General features: G+C 45.1%; 1 protein-coding gene across 1 annotated transcript in view; it reads left to right on the top strand.

Annotated features, from left to right (window-relative positions):
- The first annotated feature begins 3,309 nt into the window (after nt 1-3,309).
- The window catches only part of KIF26B (kinesin family member 26B), a 390,270-nt gene continuing 377,263 nt past the window's right edge, over nt 3,310-16,316 (top strand). The window contains exons 1-2 of the mRNA XM_040429447.1: nt 3,310-3,691; nt 13,759-14,160. Of these exons, the coding sequence (XP_040285381.1) occupies nt 3,629-3,691; nt 13,759-14,160 (465 nt within the window). The 5' untranslated portion in view covers nt 3,310-3,628. The remainder of the gene's footprint in view (nt 3,692-13,758; nt 14,161-16,316) is intronic.

Genomic DNA, 16,316 nt, shown 5'->3' with positions numbered 1-16,316 from the left:
AAGTATGTGGAGTTTATTTTTTTTTTTACTTTCTGTGAGGGGCACATCACTGGACATACTACAAGGGGCACAGCTGGGCATATTAATGGGGGCACATAACAGGGCATATTACTGGGGGCGCAGCTGTGAATACTTCTATGAGTGGGCACAATGTGGGCATAAATACTGTTCAGTGGCATGAAGGGGGAAGAATTACTATGTGGGGGCATTAATAGGACTGGTTGGGATTAGGTGCATAGTTATGTTTTGGGACAGAGTTAAAGACTGATTTATGATAATATGCTAATATTTATTTGTCTATATACTGCAGCCTGTACTGCTTATACCTCTGTATACTTATAGTATGTATGCTGCTCCTATGTATACACCTAAATATTGCTCCTGCCTCAATATACGGCACTCTATGGGGGTCATTTATCAAACTGGTGTAAAGTAGAACTGGCTTAGTTGTCCATAGCAACCAATTAGATTCCTCCTTTCATTTTCCAAAGGAGCTGTCAAAATTGAAAGGTGGAATCTGATTGGTTGCTATGGACAACTAAGCCAGTTCTACTTTTTACCAATTTGATAATTGATCCCCTATGTGTATATATTATATATATATATATATATATATATATATATACACAGTACAGACCAAAAGTTTGGACACACCTTCTCATTCAAAGAGTTTTCTTTATTTTCATGACTATGAAAATTGTAGATTCACACTGAAGGCATCAAAACTATGAATTAACACATGTGGAATTATATACATAACAAACAAGTGTGAAACAACTGAAAATATGTCATATTCTAGGTTCTTCAAAGTAGCCACCTTTTGCTTTGATTACTGCTTTGCACACTCTTGGCATTCTCTTGATGAGCTTCAAGAGGTAGTCCCCTGAAATGGTTTTCACTTCACAGGTATGCCCTGTCAGGTTTAATAAGTGGGATTTCTTGCCTTATAAATGGGGTTGGGACCATCAGTTGCGTTGAGGAGAAGTCAGGTGGATACACAGCTGATAGTCCTACTGAATAGACTGTTAGAATTTGTATTATGGCAAGAAAAAAGCAGCTAAGTAAAGAAAAACGAGTGGCCATCATTACTTTAAGAAATGAAGGTCAGCCAGTCAGCCGAAAAATTGGGAAAACTTTGAAAGTAAGGGCTATTTGACCATGAAGGAGAGTGATGGGGTGCTGCGCCAGATGACCTGGCCTCCACAGTCACCGGACCTGAACCCAATCAAGATGGTTTGGGGTAAGCTGGACCGCAGAGTGAAGGCAAAAGGGTTAACAAGTGCTAAGCATCTCTGGGAACTCCTTCAAGACTGTTGGAAGACCATTTCAGGGGACTACCTCTTGAAGCTCAGAGTGTGCAAAGCAGTAATCAAAGCAAAATGTGGCTACTTTGAAGAACCTAGAATATGACATATTTTCAGTTGTTTCACACTTGTTTGTTATGTATATAATTCCACATGTGTTAATTCATAGTTTTGATTCCTTCATAGTCATGAAAATAAAGAAAACTCTTTGAATGAGGTGTGTCCAAACTTTTGGTCTGTACTGTATATATATATATATATTTAAAAGAGCGGCCTATATACGTATGCAGATGTAGGAGCAGTAAATAGATGGCAGTGAATTTTTGGTTCTGGTACAGGGATCTGGGAGCATCCTTTGTACTACCTGTGATTTGGGTTGAGGCGTTTTATGGGTGTGTGCTAAATAAGGAGGCGAGGAACGTGTCCGTAATAAAAATGTGTCTGTGAAAATCGCCTCAATTGTCCAGAATCAACTCATGCCAAGATTGGCAACCCTGGTGTGGCCCTATGTATATGTTCAGCCTATGCGCTGGGGTATGTGCCTAACATAATCACAAACATATGTGTCTAAAAATGTCTTTTAGATCTACTACATTTGGTTCACGCCAATGACTGCACTTTTTTTTTGCTTCGCTCCACCATATTTTGGTCACAAATGGTGCTGACTTTGGACCCTCAGAGCCAGTGTCGGACTGGGGTATCTAGGGCCCACCAGTAAAATTCATTTTGGGGGCCCACCGTACGGATACATTCAAATATAATAATCTAACAAGTTTTTTATATGAACATAGGCTGGTTGAGGTGCTGTACATTGAATATATGTATATAGTGCACTAAGTCTACTGTGTTATGTGCCATTTGTGCAGGGGGTGGGAGACTAGGGGTCCACTTTGCTCAGGGGCCCACCGGGGAATTCCCCTGTGGGCCAGTCCTAGCCTGCTCAGAGCTTTACATATAAATGTTGTGGAGAAAGTAACATGGAGGCAGCAGTACTAGGACCTCCTGTCCCAGGGTGACTGTGTGCGTTACATAGAAGTAACATGGAGGCAGCAGTACTAGGACCTCCTGTCCCAGGGTGACTGTGTGCGTTACATAGAAGTAACATGGAGGCAGCAGTACTAGGACCTCCTGTCCCAGGGTGACTGTGTGCGTTACATAGAAGTAACATGGAGGCAGCAGTACTAGGACCTCCTGTCCCAGGGTGACTGTGTGCATTACATAGAAGTAACATGGAGGCAGCAGTACTAGGACCTCCTGTCCCAGGGTGACTGTGTGCGTTACATAGAAGTAACATGGAGGCAGCAGTACTAGGACCTCCTGTCCCAGGGTGACTGTGTGCGTTACATAGAAGTAACATGGAGGCAGCAGTACTAGGACCTCCTGTCCCAGGGTGACTGTGTGCATTACATAGAAGTAACATGGAGGCAGCAGTACTAGGACCTCCTGTCCCAGGGTGACTGTGTGCATTACATAGAAGTAACATGGAGGCAGCAGTACTAGGACCTCCTATCCCAGGGTGACTGTGTGCATTACATAGAAGTAACATGGAGGGAGCAGTACTAGGACCTCCTATCCCAGGGTGACTGTGTGCATTACATAGAAGTAACATGGAGGCAGCAGTACTAGGACCTCCTGTCCCAGGGTGACTGTGTGCGTTACAAGCGCTGCCCAGCCTCTCGTAAACCCACATCAAACAGGCGGCCATGCCAATATCCAGCTGCTTTTACGAGCGGACCCCTGCCCTGAGCACATAACGAGCGTCCTGTCAGCGGCGGTCACTACAAGTTGTCAGCCCCGAGCACCGGACGGATAGAGCCCGTCAGCACGGAGCGTTCCCGCTGCCGCCAGTGAGTGTCAGTCAAGGTGTGTGCTGCAGCCCTGCAAGCTAAGGCACATCCCAGCCGTGTGTACCAGGCGGGAGGAGGGGGCGCGCTCATTCCACCAGCCACACGGCTGCAGCACGGAGCGGCTCCGACCTCCGGCAGAGCACGGTGCCTTTTATAGCGCTGGGGACCGCAGGCTCCTCCCAGACATAGGAGCCGGGGTGCCCAGGACACACGGCATGGAGCGGGTGTGAGCCCCAGGGACTTGTAGCTCAGCCACAGCGCCAGGTGTGTGGATGCCACCTTCCTGCCAGGGGCACGCTGGTGGACTGTGGTCAGGAGTGGATGTGCTGCAGATAAGGGTGATCTGATGTGAGGGCGGCTGTCACCTACCGCTGTCGTCTGAAGGACTGGCTCATCGCAGACCGTATACTGCTGACTGCTGGAGCTACTTACCTGTCCCTGAGATCTGGATGTAATTGTGCCCGATCACATCGCGCCATGAGTTCGGTGACAGGAAATAAAGAGAGGATCCCAGTCACCTCCAGGAGCAGGAAATATGGGGTAAGAAATGCATGTGGGGCAGTCATGTGTGCCAGTGTATCACTATATACATACCAGCCAGGGGGCACATCTGCCACTGATCATATGTATGCGTCACCATAGGTGCCATATACATGCCATCACTGAGCATCTCATGTAGGTGCAGTATGGGGGACCCATCATAGGTATAAATAACCGTGTATACCACCCAGTGGGCACATATAGATCATAGGTATATATTACCATATATGCCAACCAGTGGACAGATTTAATTGCTGGGCATCTCATGGAGGTGCTTTAAAGTGTGGCTTAAATAACCATATGTACCATCCAGTGATCATTGGTGTGTGTGTGTATATATATATATATATATATATATATATATCCACACCCACATATATACCATCCAGTGGGTATATAGCATCTTATAGAGGTGCTGTGATGTGTTACTGATCATGGGTATGTATCACCATATATACAGCCAGTGGACAGATGTCACTGCAGAGCATCTCACAGAGGCACATTCATGTGTGGGTGATCATGGGTATACAGCCCCATATATACCAGCTAATGGGCACATTACATTACAGAACATTCTATAGTGGTGCATTTATCATAGGCATATATATTACTGTATATACCGACCTGTGATCACCTAGAGGTGCACTAGTGTGTAATCATAGGTATGTATCATTATATGTACCAACCAGCGGGCACATACCATCTCCTAGAGGTGCACTAGTGTGTAATCATAGGTATGTATCATTATATGTACCAACCAGTGGGCACATAGCATCTCCTAGAGGTGTACTGTCTGATCATAGGTATGTATCATTATATGTACCAACCAGTGGGTACATAGCATCTAGAGGTGTACGTACCATATGTACCAACCAGCGGGCACATACCATCTCCTAGAGGTGTACTAGTGTGTGATCATAGGTATGTATCATTATATATACCATCCAGTGGGCACATACCATCTCCTAGAGGTGCACTAGTGTGTAATCATAGGTATGTATCATTATATATACCATCCAGCGGGCACATACCATCTCCTAGAGGTGTACTAGTGTGTAATCATAGGTATGTATCATTATATATACCATCCAGCGGGCACATACCATCTCCTAGAGGTGTACTAGTGTGTAATCATAGGTATGTATCATTATATATACCATCCAGCGGGCACATACCATCTCCTAGAAGTGTACTAGTGTGTGATCATAGGTATGTATCATATGTACCAACCGGCGGGCACATCCCGTCTCCTAGAGGTGCTCTATGAGGTGTGATCATAGGTATGTATGGCACATACATATGTACCAACCAGCGGGCACATACCATCTCCTAGAAGTGCACTAGTGTGTGATCATAGGTATGTATCATATGTACCAACCAGCGGGCACATCCCATCTCCTAGAGGTGCTCTATGAGGTGTGATCATAGGTATGTATGGCACATACATATGTACCAACCAGCGGGCACATACCATCTCCTAGAAGTGCACTAGTGTGTGATCATAGGTATGTATCATATGTACCAACCAGCGGGCACATACCATCTCCTAGAGGTGCACTAGTGTGTAATCATAGGTATATGTATCATTATATATACCATCCAGTGGGCACATACCATCTCCTAGAGGTGTACTAGTGTGTGATCATAGGTATGTATCATATGTACCAACCAGCGGGCACATCCCATCTCCTAGAGGTGCCCTATGAGGTGTGATCATACCCTGTTGATGTCGGATGATGTGAATTTGTTCTCATCACTCATTGTCATGCTGGAAATAGCTGGAATGGACACAGACAATGAAGACATGCGGTATACTGGGGGTGATACAAGGAATGTGCCTGGTATTTGATATGTTAGACATGTAGTGATGATTGGAGTTGTAGTGAACACAACGTCCATCCTCTGCATCCCTCCTGATGGACACTCTGGTCTTCTCCGGTTGAAATCTCTTGTCTAAAAGCTGTCATATCTTCAGACATTTCTGACATGTGTCCCTGACAAGGACCATACCAGATAAACCTGTCCCAGAGATCACTGGCTGTAGAGATGTGCCCCCACGTATATAGGCACGTACAGTATCCGTAGAGGTTCATCTTCATGTCATTGAACTTAGAAGAAATGAAGAACTTGAGTGCTGGTTCCAGGATTAGTTCATTCCTCTCGGGCATACTTCCCTCTGATTACTGCCTTAGAAGATACATGATGAGATACATGTTTCTTACCGACAGTAGACTCGGAGAGCAATTTATGAGGCGTAATTAGCTCTTGTTGGAGGTGTCTCTACCTGTCTTCCAAGACGAGATGACACAGGAGGCGGCACTTGTCCTTGTAGCCTTCAGATAGACATACTAGATGGTGCTGGTGCCAATCAGGGGTCAGTTTATTTAGGGTGTGAGTCCTGACAAAGCCATCGTCGCCCATGCCTAGACTGCAGTAAACCTTCTGGGGGGGATCAGCAGGACAGAGATTGTCCTCGGTGTTTGCACCACCAGTTCCTTCCAGGCATCCCTGGTCCGGCAGGGAATTCATCTCCTCTCCAGTTTGGATATCTGAGGAATATGATCTGCATTGAGGAGGAGCTCTGGGTTTTTTCTGCAGGATCTCTGCTCTTGATGAATAGGAGCTTAGGTTGAAAGCTAAATTAGTAGGATTAAGGGGAGTTATTGAAGTCATCATATTAAGACTGAAGCGTGCAGCCCTGTGCAAACATAAGGCAATGCTATGTGACTGCAAGAATGCATGGAGACAGCCGGAGGTATAGAGAAGGGGATCATTGTTCATCAGCACGGCACACAGATGGGCATAGCAGTGGCGTTTAGGAGAGAAAGGACCATAAAATGCATACGTTGGCAGCGCGTGTCTGCTGTAATGCTTATGCTCTGCATGGATCTTTGTGGCGTACCAGCAAAAAACGTTAAAATGTGCCCATCCGCAGTCACGTCTTGTCCAGGGCACAAAGTTTTAGTGTTATGCTTGTGTTTTGCCAAATTTGAATCCTACAGACACCCCGCTTACTGCTCCATATCCTTTGTCTTCCTGCTGCATTACCTAAGCATATCACGACTGAGGAGCCTTGCTGTAGAGGGGGCTCGGCTCGCTGTATAGAACATGACAATCATATATAGCGCCTATGTGGTACAACAGCGTAGCACAGGCTGCCAGTCTTCCTGCCTCTGCCATGCTGCCCCTTTATTCCGCAATATTAAGGCCAGGACTATATGGCGACATGTGTCGTACGTCCTGAAGATCACTAGGTTGCATTGCCAGTGGGGTCGTGTTGCGATGGTGCCAAGGCTGTTGGATTTTTGGTCACAGGAGACTTTGCTAGGGTAGACGATGATGCAGGTATCGCAGGGCCGCGGCATCTCTGCAGCTTGTTGGCAATTTGGCTTCTTTTTTTTAAACTTTTATAGACAATTTGATGTTGTGCTTGTAGCCCCTTCTCTCTGTCGTCCTGTCCTAAGAATGGCAGATTAAGGCCTCCTACACACGACCGTATGGCTTTTTCAGTATTTTGCGGTCCGTTTTTCACAGATCCGTTGTTCCTTTTTTTGTTTCCGTTGTGTTTCCGTTTCCGTTCCGTTTTTCCGTTCCGTTTTTCCGTATGACATATACAGTATACAATAATTACATAGAGAAAATTGGGCTGGGCATAACATTTTCAATAGATGGTTCCACAAAAACGGAACGGATACGGAAGACATATGGTCCATTCACGCGTCCGTGTGTGTTTTGCGGATCCACGGATCCGTGGATCCGTAAAACACGGACATCGCCGGCACTTAATAGAAAATGCCTATTCTTGTCCGCAATTGCGGACAAGAATAGGACATGTTCTATTTTTTTCGGGGTCGGAATTGCGGACCTGGAAGTGCGGATCATAGAAATGAATGGGTCTGCAATTCCGTTCCGCAAAATGCGGAACGAAATTGCAGACACGTGAATGGACCCACACAGAGTACATTCCGTATGTGTTCCGTTTTTTTTTGCAGACCCATTGACTTGAATGCAGCCACGGAACGTGATTTGTGGGCAATAATAGGACATGTTCTATCTCTCAACGGAACGGAAACACGGAAACGGAATGCATATAGAGTACATTCATTTTTTTTTGTGGAACCATTGAAATGAATGGTTTCGTATACGGACCGTACACGGAACGCAAAAAATGGGCCGTAAATGAAAAAAAAAAACGGTTGTGTGCAGGAGGCCTAAGGCTTGATTTTTATTTAACTTTTTTAAAGTAAAGCTCCAGATTCAATAGTTTTACCCAAAATGAGTATTGGTAACCCATCAATATGTGATTAGTGGGGGTCATATGCGGAATCCCTAATGTTTGGCGCTATGGAATGTACAATGGCTCCTTTGGAGTCACACTGTTTTAGAAAGGAAAGGGGTCCTAGAAGTCCCAAACTAATCAAATAATGACGACAATATTAACTGAAAATGGACAAACCCTTAAAACAAGTAGGGTCATTTACAATCTTCTAATATTATCAAAATCACAGCATGTGAAGCTGCCATGGTCTGCCTGTACTCTGCCAGTGCAATGTTAACACAGCAAACCACGATGCCATTCAAAGCATGGCATTGCCAGAACGCAGGCTGCCATAAACAGCTCTAGTGACGTCACTGCTGTCCCACAGGTTACCCCTACATGATTTAGTGCTGCCAAAATAACTGTACGACCCAAAGACAACAGCAGCTGTGTAATAGTATACTACAAAAAATCATGCGAATATCAGAAGAACTAAAAAAAGAGCATTTTCCCTAAGAATTGTAAAGTCCACCTTTGTGACCCTATCTGAATAATGAATAGAAGAACTCTGCCTTTTACCGGTCCGCTGTTATTTCTCCTAGAAATGTCTGAATAAATTGATAACTGGCTGGGGCTGTTCTCACACTGTTTAGGGACACATCCGTTTGACAAAGGGAATAGTGACACACAGTTGTCACTTGATTCCTAAATTTCTAGGAGGAGTAAGAGAGGGACATCACAGTGCTGAGTAATGAGAAATGATGCTCTCTAATTGTTATTCCATAGAGAGTACTAAGATAGACGTATCAGGTGTGGTGACAGTGTTGGTTACAGTCACAGGCCCGTATAGGGCTTTACTGCAGTTTATTATTGGACACAATCCCACATTTAAAGGGAGTGACTCCTATGATAAACTGGTACTAGCCTCCTAATAAGCAGGCCTTCCTATACGCCCTGCGCCCCTGGACAGTTTTATTGCTGTGTAATATATGTCTTATAGCAGTGATGGCACTTGTCGTACATATAGCATGCATGTGGTTACTTCCCACCGTCTAATGATCCTGTATGCTGAGAGTACAGCCAGTGGCATAGCTCCGACCATCACAGGCCCCGACACTTCACTGTGTAATGAAGGCACATCAGGTCATACGGTGGTTGGGTAGAAAAGGGAGGATTTTCTGCAGCTGAATTTCTGCTATGGATTTTGCTGCATTTCCACTGTGGATTTGTTCCTATTTGGCTGCGGATATGTCACAGATTACACCCCATGCAATGCCAAGGGTGAAACCTGCAGCGTCAAGTGACAGGCTGTTGGTTTAACATAATGCGCCGCAGGGGAAATTCCTAAAATCTCATCCACATACACTGCAGTTTTGCCGAATGCAAATCCATGGCGGCAACTCCGCAGACCTTACATACCCTGAAAGATACATCAGGTTTAGCGAATTTCCCTAAAAAAAATCCACCTCTAGGGCTCATGCACACAACCGTATGTATTTTGCGCTCCGCAAAAAATACGGATGACATCCGTGTGCATTCCTTATTTTGCGGAACGGAACAGCTGGCCCCTAATAGAACAGTACTATCCTTGTCCGTAATGCGGACAATAATAGGACATGTTCTATTTTTTTGCGGAACGGAAATACGGACATACGAAAACGGAATGCACACGGAGTAACTTCAGTTTTTTTGTGGACCCATTGAAGTGAATGGTTCCGCATATGGTCCGCAAAAAAAACGGAACGGACATGGAAAGAAAATATGTTCGTGTGCATGACCCCTTAGCAAGACAGAAACGGCCGTTTTACAGGGACCGATGATTGCGTTTTTCCGCCGGCACCAAACATCAAGGCATCTGTACAGCAGATCAGCCTGTATAAACAAGGATCTGCTGCCCAGAAAGAATGAAACTGTACGGGAAGAAGTGATCGCTGCAGCTATAACCCGTCCCCTGCAGAGGAGATGATTGTGGAGCTCTCATCTCCCTGCTCACCAGGCAATTATCGGGAGCATACCGTATAAAAAGGACCCGACTTGAAAAAGTTGACCTGTTACTCTTTCAAACATTCTTCTTACCACATTTATTATTATGTTTTAGACACTTTTTGTGCCTTGCTTGACAGAGGGGTGCGGCTTAGGGGGAAATGAGTATGGCTTAATGACAAAGAGGGGTGAATAAGGCTACTTTCACACTATCGTTTTTTGCGGATCCGTCATGGATCTGCAAAAACGCTTCCGTTACAATAATACAGCCGCATGCATCCGTCATGAACGGATCCAGTTGTATTATGTCTTCTATACATTGAAAGTCAATGGGGGACGGATCCGTTTTCTATTGTGTCAGAGAAAACGGATCCGTCCTGGCACACAATTTAAGTCAATGGGGACGGATCAGTTTTCTCTGACACAATAGAAAACGTTTGGCTCCGCTTCGTCAAGCGGACAGCAAAGCGCTGCAGGCAGAGTTTTGGTGTCCCCCTCCAGAGCGGAATGGTGACTGAACGGAGGCAAACTGATGCATTCTGAGCGAATACTTTTCCATTCAGAATGCGTTAGCGCAAAACTGATCAGTTTTGGACCGCTTGTGAGAGCCCTGAACGGATCTCACAAACGGAAAGAAGGACAGTGTGGCTCCATCTTAAGGATAGTTTGGTGGTGTAGGTAGTATTGGGCTATGCCGGATCCATTGCAAGTGTTAGGACTGGTGTAAGACTTCCAGACGCTTTCATCAGGAAAATTGGTTTCTTTATAGTCAGTACGCCAGCAGTATGCAGTTCTGTATTGCAGCCTTTGGCTCTCATTAGAGGCTGAGGTCTTTTGAAGACCACTAAAAACCATATGTAGCAGTTCACAGCAAGCAGATGACATGAAAGAGCGCGGTACACTGATTGCTGTTTGTTTGAAGAGCCAGTGCTGTTACAGCATGACGTCAGTGGGGGGCTTGTATGATGTGCCGGGACAATGGAAAGCAGCCAGAGCAAGGGTTCTTCTCAGATCTCTAGAACGTCATCTACTCCTCAGCAAATACATCTATCTATCTATCTATCTATCTATCTATCTATCTATCTACCCATCCAAATAAAATAAGAGGCTTGCAGGTATGATACTATGGCTAGCATTTAATTTCTTGTCAGCCATTACTGACGCCGGGCGCATGCGCACTTCGCTCAACGAAGCCGCTGCCAGGAGTCCGCGGCGCATCAGGCTGATCATAGTGCGCAGGCGCCGGATCTAGCGGAGGGCCGGCCGGATCTGGCAGAGGCGGCGCTGAGGTGAGGATGGCAGCGATTATGACTGGGAAGGAGGCGCTGGGCACCAGACGGCCGGGCACCCTTTATTAACTGACGTCCCCTTGGGCACCTTAGGTAGGCGATTGACTGGTTATAAAAACCTGTTTTATGTGCTAATAGAGCCACAGGCAGATTTAATAAGTACAGTTTCGGATTTATGTTATTTCTACGGACCTGGCCATATGTTTAGGTTATAGGGCTAAAATGTCATGACAGAATCCCTTTAAAGGCCATCAGTCAGCAGATTTGTACCTATGACACTGGCTGACCTGTTACATGAGCGCTTGGTAGCTGAAGGCATCTGTGTTGGTCCCGTGTCCGTCATATCCGAACAATGATATTTTAATATATATGCAAATGAGCCTCTAGAGGCTCCACTTTTTCTGCAACTGCCGCGCCCCCTTCTCTTTAATTGACAGGGCCAGATGTGGTGACATTTTCACTGCTTGGCTTTGTGAAAGTGCAGAGGGCGTGGCAGTGTAGAGAGAGCAGAGCCTCTAGGTGTAATGGCAACGCCCCCGTTGCTCCTAGAGGGTCATTTGCATATATTAAAACATCATTTTTCTCAGCAATTCAAGCTCATATGAACATGGGACCAACACAGATGCCTTCAGCCGCACATGTAACAGGTCAGCCAGGTTCAGAGGTACAAATCTGCTGACAGATGCGAGCGATCACCCAGGTACTCTTCACAATTGACTACATTGTAATACACTACAACCGTATCTCCCCGTGCAGTATAGTTATTTTCATGTCACATAATCAATATTTCAACAACTGGATAATTGACATTGGACAGTATTTTTAGACCTCAGGAGACTGCAGCCACAAGACGTTCTTTGGTAATTAGCCAGTGTAAGACCAGGGTGCTCATGAAGAATCATACGCAATGTCCCAGGCAATGCTAAAAATTCTGACAGGTATCCCCACAGGCTTAAAGAGGACCTTTCATTACAATAAAAATTCTAAACTTTGTATGCTGACATGGAGATCTCCCTGCACTTACTATTATCCCTGGGCGCCGCTCCGTTCTCCCGGTATAGGCTCTGGTATCTTCAGATTTTCGGCTCAACCGGGAGGAGCCTGCTCTTGTTCTCCTGGGCGTCTCCTTCTCCCAGGCTGTAGCGCCGGCCAATCGCATCGCTCAGCTCATAGCCTGAGAGGTTTCTTTCTCCCAGGCTATGAGCTGAGTGCTGCGATTGGGCGGCGCTACAGCCTGGGAGAAGGAGACGCCCAGGAGAACAAGAGCAGGCTCCTCCCGGTTGAGCCGAAAATCTGAAGATACCAGAGCCTATACCGGGAGAACGGAGCGGGGGCCCAGGGATAATAGTAAGTGCAGGGAGATCCCTGGGCGCTGCTCTCCATGTCTGTATACTTAGTTTAGATTTTTTATTGTAATGAAAGGTCCTCTTTAAGCCTAATGGAACATCAAGTGGTTGTTGTAGATTTCCATGGTACTAATTCAGTGGCAAGACATGTAGCCTTGGAGTAAAACCAGGTACAAGCTTCCGTCCTTCATCCGGCAGCGCCCACCTATTCCAAGGGTTTTCTTTGATGTAATGATGTATTTGTGCAGTCACCACCATTGTTCTGTGTAAGGACGTAAGGTAAGTTTGTCTACTATGGCCCCATTGAAGACCATTCTCCTGCTCAGTCATGTGAAATGATGTAGACCTCTGCCATAATAGTTATTCTGAAATACTGTAATAATGAGTAAAGGTAGTGTGAGTAAAGACAGAGTTTGAATAAAAAGAGGATTTTTCTTTAGTATTGTCACAATTATGTTCTTTTTTGAAAAGCTTGATGAATTTATGATGTTTAAAGCAGGCCATAGGCTGAAGAAGAAACTGGACATGAGATAAGCATACCTATACCCTCAGCTTCTGTATTACACACATGACCATGTACAAAGGTTGTAGCACATTTCAGCCAATTATTGCATCTTCTCATTTGTATGGTCAATTGAAAACTATGCTGGTAGATAATGTCATTGAAACTATTCCTGGCCACTTCACAGCAAAAAAGTCTCCTGTTAGGTCCACGTCCCTTTGCTTATCTTTTATTCAGCCATATTAGCTACAGTAAAACATCACCAACATTTCGGGTCTACATTTGGAATGGCCCTTTCTGAAGCTTTTCCCTGCATTCCTCATGGCGTGTGGCTGCCATGTTATGTCAGCTAAATATGGTCAGATTGGAGGTAGAAGTAGATGTGGGCAAGTTGAATCTTCTAATTACAGTACAACGAATAAAGTGGCAGATGATAAATGTTGACTGTTGAAGTACTTGTTTTCTAGTCATACAAAAGGTCAAAAAAATATGGATACCTGATGTAATAAAATTTACCGGTTTGAAACATAAGTACGGTAGGTCCACCAGGAATGTCATAAGATTCACTTCTTTTATGTAACTGTTGTACAGTATATCAGGGTGCATGGATGCCTAAAAATATTAGGGGCATCAAGAATTTTAAACTTTACATGGTTTTATACATATAACTCTCTGTTGCTTTTTTGTAGGTCAATGAAGTGTGTTCCCCTACAAAAACATCAGCACCCTTCTCTCCAGAGAGCTGGTATAGGAAAGCCTATGAGGAGTCCCGTGCTGGTAGCAGGCCTGCACCTGAAGGTGCAGGATCCATACCAGGCTCTTCTGGCACCCCTTCTCCTGGTTCTGGCACATCTTCTCCTGGCTCCTTCTCTGGTTCTCCTGGACCTGCATCTCCTGGGATTGGCAACAGCTCCCCAGGCTCCTTAGGAGGTTCTCCAGGATTTGGCACAGGATCTCCAGGTTCTGGAAGTGGAGGAGGATCATCTCCTGGATCAGACAGGGGTGTGTGGTGTGAAAACTGCAATGCCCGTTTGGTAGAACTGAAGAGGCAAGCCTTAAAACTTTTGCTGCCAGGACCCCACTCCAGTAAGGTAAGAGCTCATATATCTTACAAAATGCAGGTTAAATATTTACATTTTATGGCTATACATTTTAAGAGGACTCAAAGTGATACCAAAGTACACCCGACTGCATTTACACTGGCATATTTCCTGACAATATCATTCCTATAGCAAGTCAATCTGTGCTCGTTTTACCCTCATTTACATGGAGAAATCATCGTGACTGTATAGTTGTATTTTCTGCAGCAAATCCCTGTTTACATGGGGCAAATACTGCCGACAAAGGATGATTTTAATGTCTGCATAAAGATGCGATCGCTTTACAGACAAGCTTGTCTTGGCGGTATGTTTTTATGTTGCAATTATTGGGTGAAAGAACATTAAGGCTGTGTTCACACAGGCGTCACGTTTTGGCTCCGGATGCGTCCCGGGTGCATTGCGGCAAACCCATGCGAGTAGGTACGCAATTGCAGTCAGTTTTGACTGCGATTGTGTTCCGTTGTTCGGTTTTTATCGCGCGGGTGCAATGCGTTTTGCACGTGCGTGATAAAACACTGAATGTGGTACCCAGACCCGAACTTCTTCACTGAAGTTCAGGTTTGGGTTCAAGGTTGTGTAGATGTAATGTATTTTTTTGGTTATAAGGTAAAATAATAGCATTCTTAATACAGAATGCTTAGTAGAAGGTCAATTGAGGGTTAAAAAATAAATAAAAAATTAACTAACCTCCTCCAATTGATCGCGTAGCTGCCGGTCTCCTGTTCTTTCTTCAGGTCCTGTCAAAGGACCTGTGGTGACGTCACTGAGCTCATCACATGGGCCAATCACATGGTCCATCACCACTTGATGGACCATGTGACTGGACCATGTGATGTGACGTCACCACAGGTCCTTTAGCCGGCAGCTCATAATTAAAGAAGTAAGAAGAGATCGGCAACTGCGCGATCAAGAGGAGGAGGTTAGGCTACTTTCACACTAGCGTTCGGGGCTCCGCTTGTGAGTTCCGTTTGAAGGCTCTCACAAGCGGCCCCGAACGGATCCGTCCAGCCCTAATGCATTCTGAGTGGTTGCGGATCCGCTCAGAATGCATCAGTCTGGCTCCGTTTGTCCTCCGCTCCGCTCAGCAGGCGGACACCTGAACGCAGCTTGCAGCGTTCGGGTGTCCGCCTGGCCGTGCGGAGGCAAACGGATCCGTCCAAACTTACAATGCAAGTCAATGGGGACGGATCCGTTTGAAGTTGACACAGTATGGCTCAATTTTCAAACAGATCCGTCCCCCATTGACTTTCAATGTAAAGTCAAAACGGATCCGTTTGCATTATCATGAACAAAAAAAAAAAAAATTTTTTTTTTTTTTTGTTCATGGTAATGCAAACGGATCCGTTCTGAACGGATGCAAGCGTTTGCATTATAGGTGCGGATCTGTCTGTGCAGATACCAGACGGATCCGCACCAAACGCAGGTGTGAAAGTAGCCTTAGTTATTTAATTTTTTTAACCCTCAATTTACCTTCTACTAAGCATTCTGTATTAAAGAATGCTATTATTTTCCCTTATAACCATGTTATAAGGGAAAATAATACAGCAACCATGCGTGAAAATCGCACCGCATCCGCACTTGCTTGCGGATGCTTGCGATTTTCACGCAGCCCCATATACTTCTATGAAAGTGAAAAACGCACAGTATAGAGCATGCTGCGATTTTCACGCAACGCTCAAGTGATGCGTGAAAATCACCGCTCATCTGCACAGCCCCATAGAAGTGAATGGGTCCGGATTCTGTGCGGGTGCAATGCGTTCACCTCACGCATTGCACCTGCGCGGAAATCTCGCCCGTGTGAACCCAGCCTAATATGGACATTCATGCCCGACCATCAGCCCATGTAAAAGGCCCCTTATAATTTTTGCAGAATCCGTTATGATCTCTTTTTTTCTCTTCATTTAAGGCCGTATTCCCATGTTAGGAGCCTCTGCACAGAGTACTTCAAATATACCAGAGACAATTCAGCAGCATGCTCCAAAAAACCACAAAAAAGGCGCAGAGCCAAACATAGCAATGAGTTGATACTGTAGTTATTGAATAGACAATACTGTGCAGTGATGAGTTTTATAAAGCTTTTGTGTGATATAATAGTAATTGTGCAATTTAAAGTATAAGAATCTCTTCAGTCTTTAGAGTCAAGCTAC

This window comes from Bufo bufo, chromosome 4 (assembly GCF_905171765.1).
Source record: "Bufo bufo chromosome 4, aBufBuf1.1, whole genome shotgun sequence".
NCBI classification, from domain to species: domain Eukaryota; kingdom Metazoa; phylum Chordata; class Amphibia; order Anura; family Bufonidae; genus Bufo; species Bufo bufo.
Note: the sequence above shows the minus strand (reverse complement) of the source record. Positions and strands in the feature narration are given on the sequence as shown.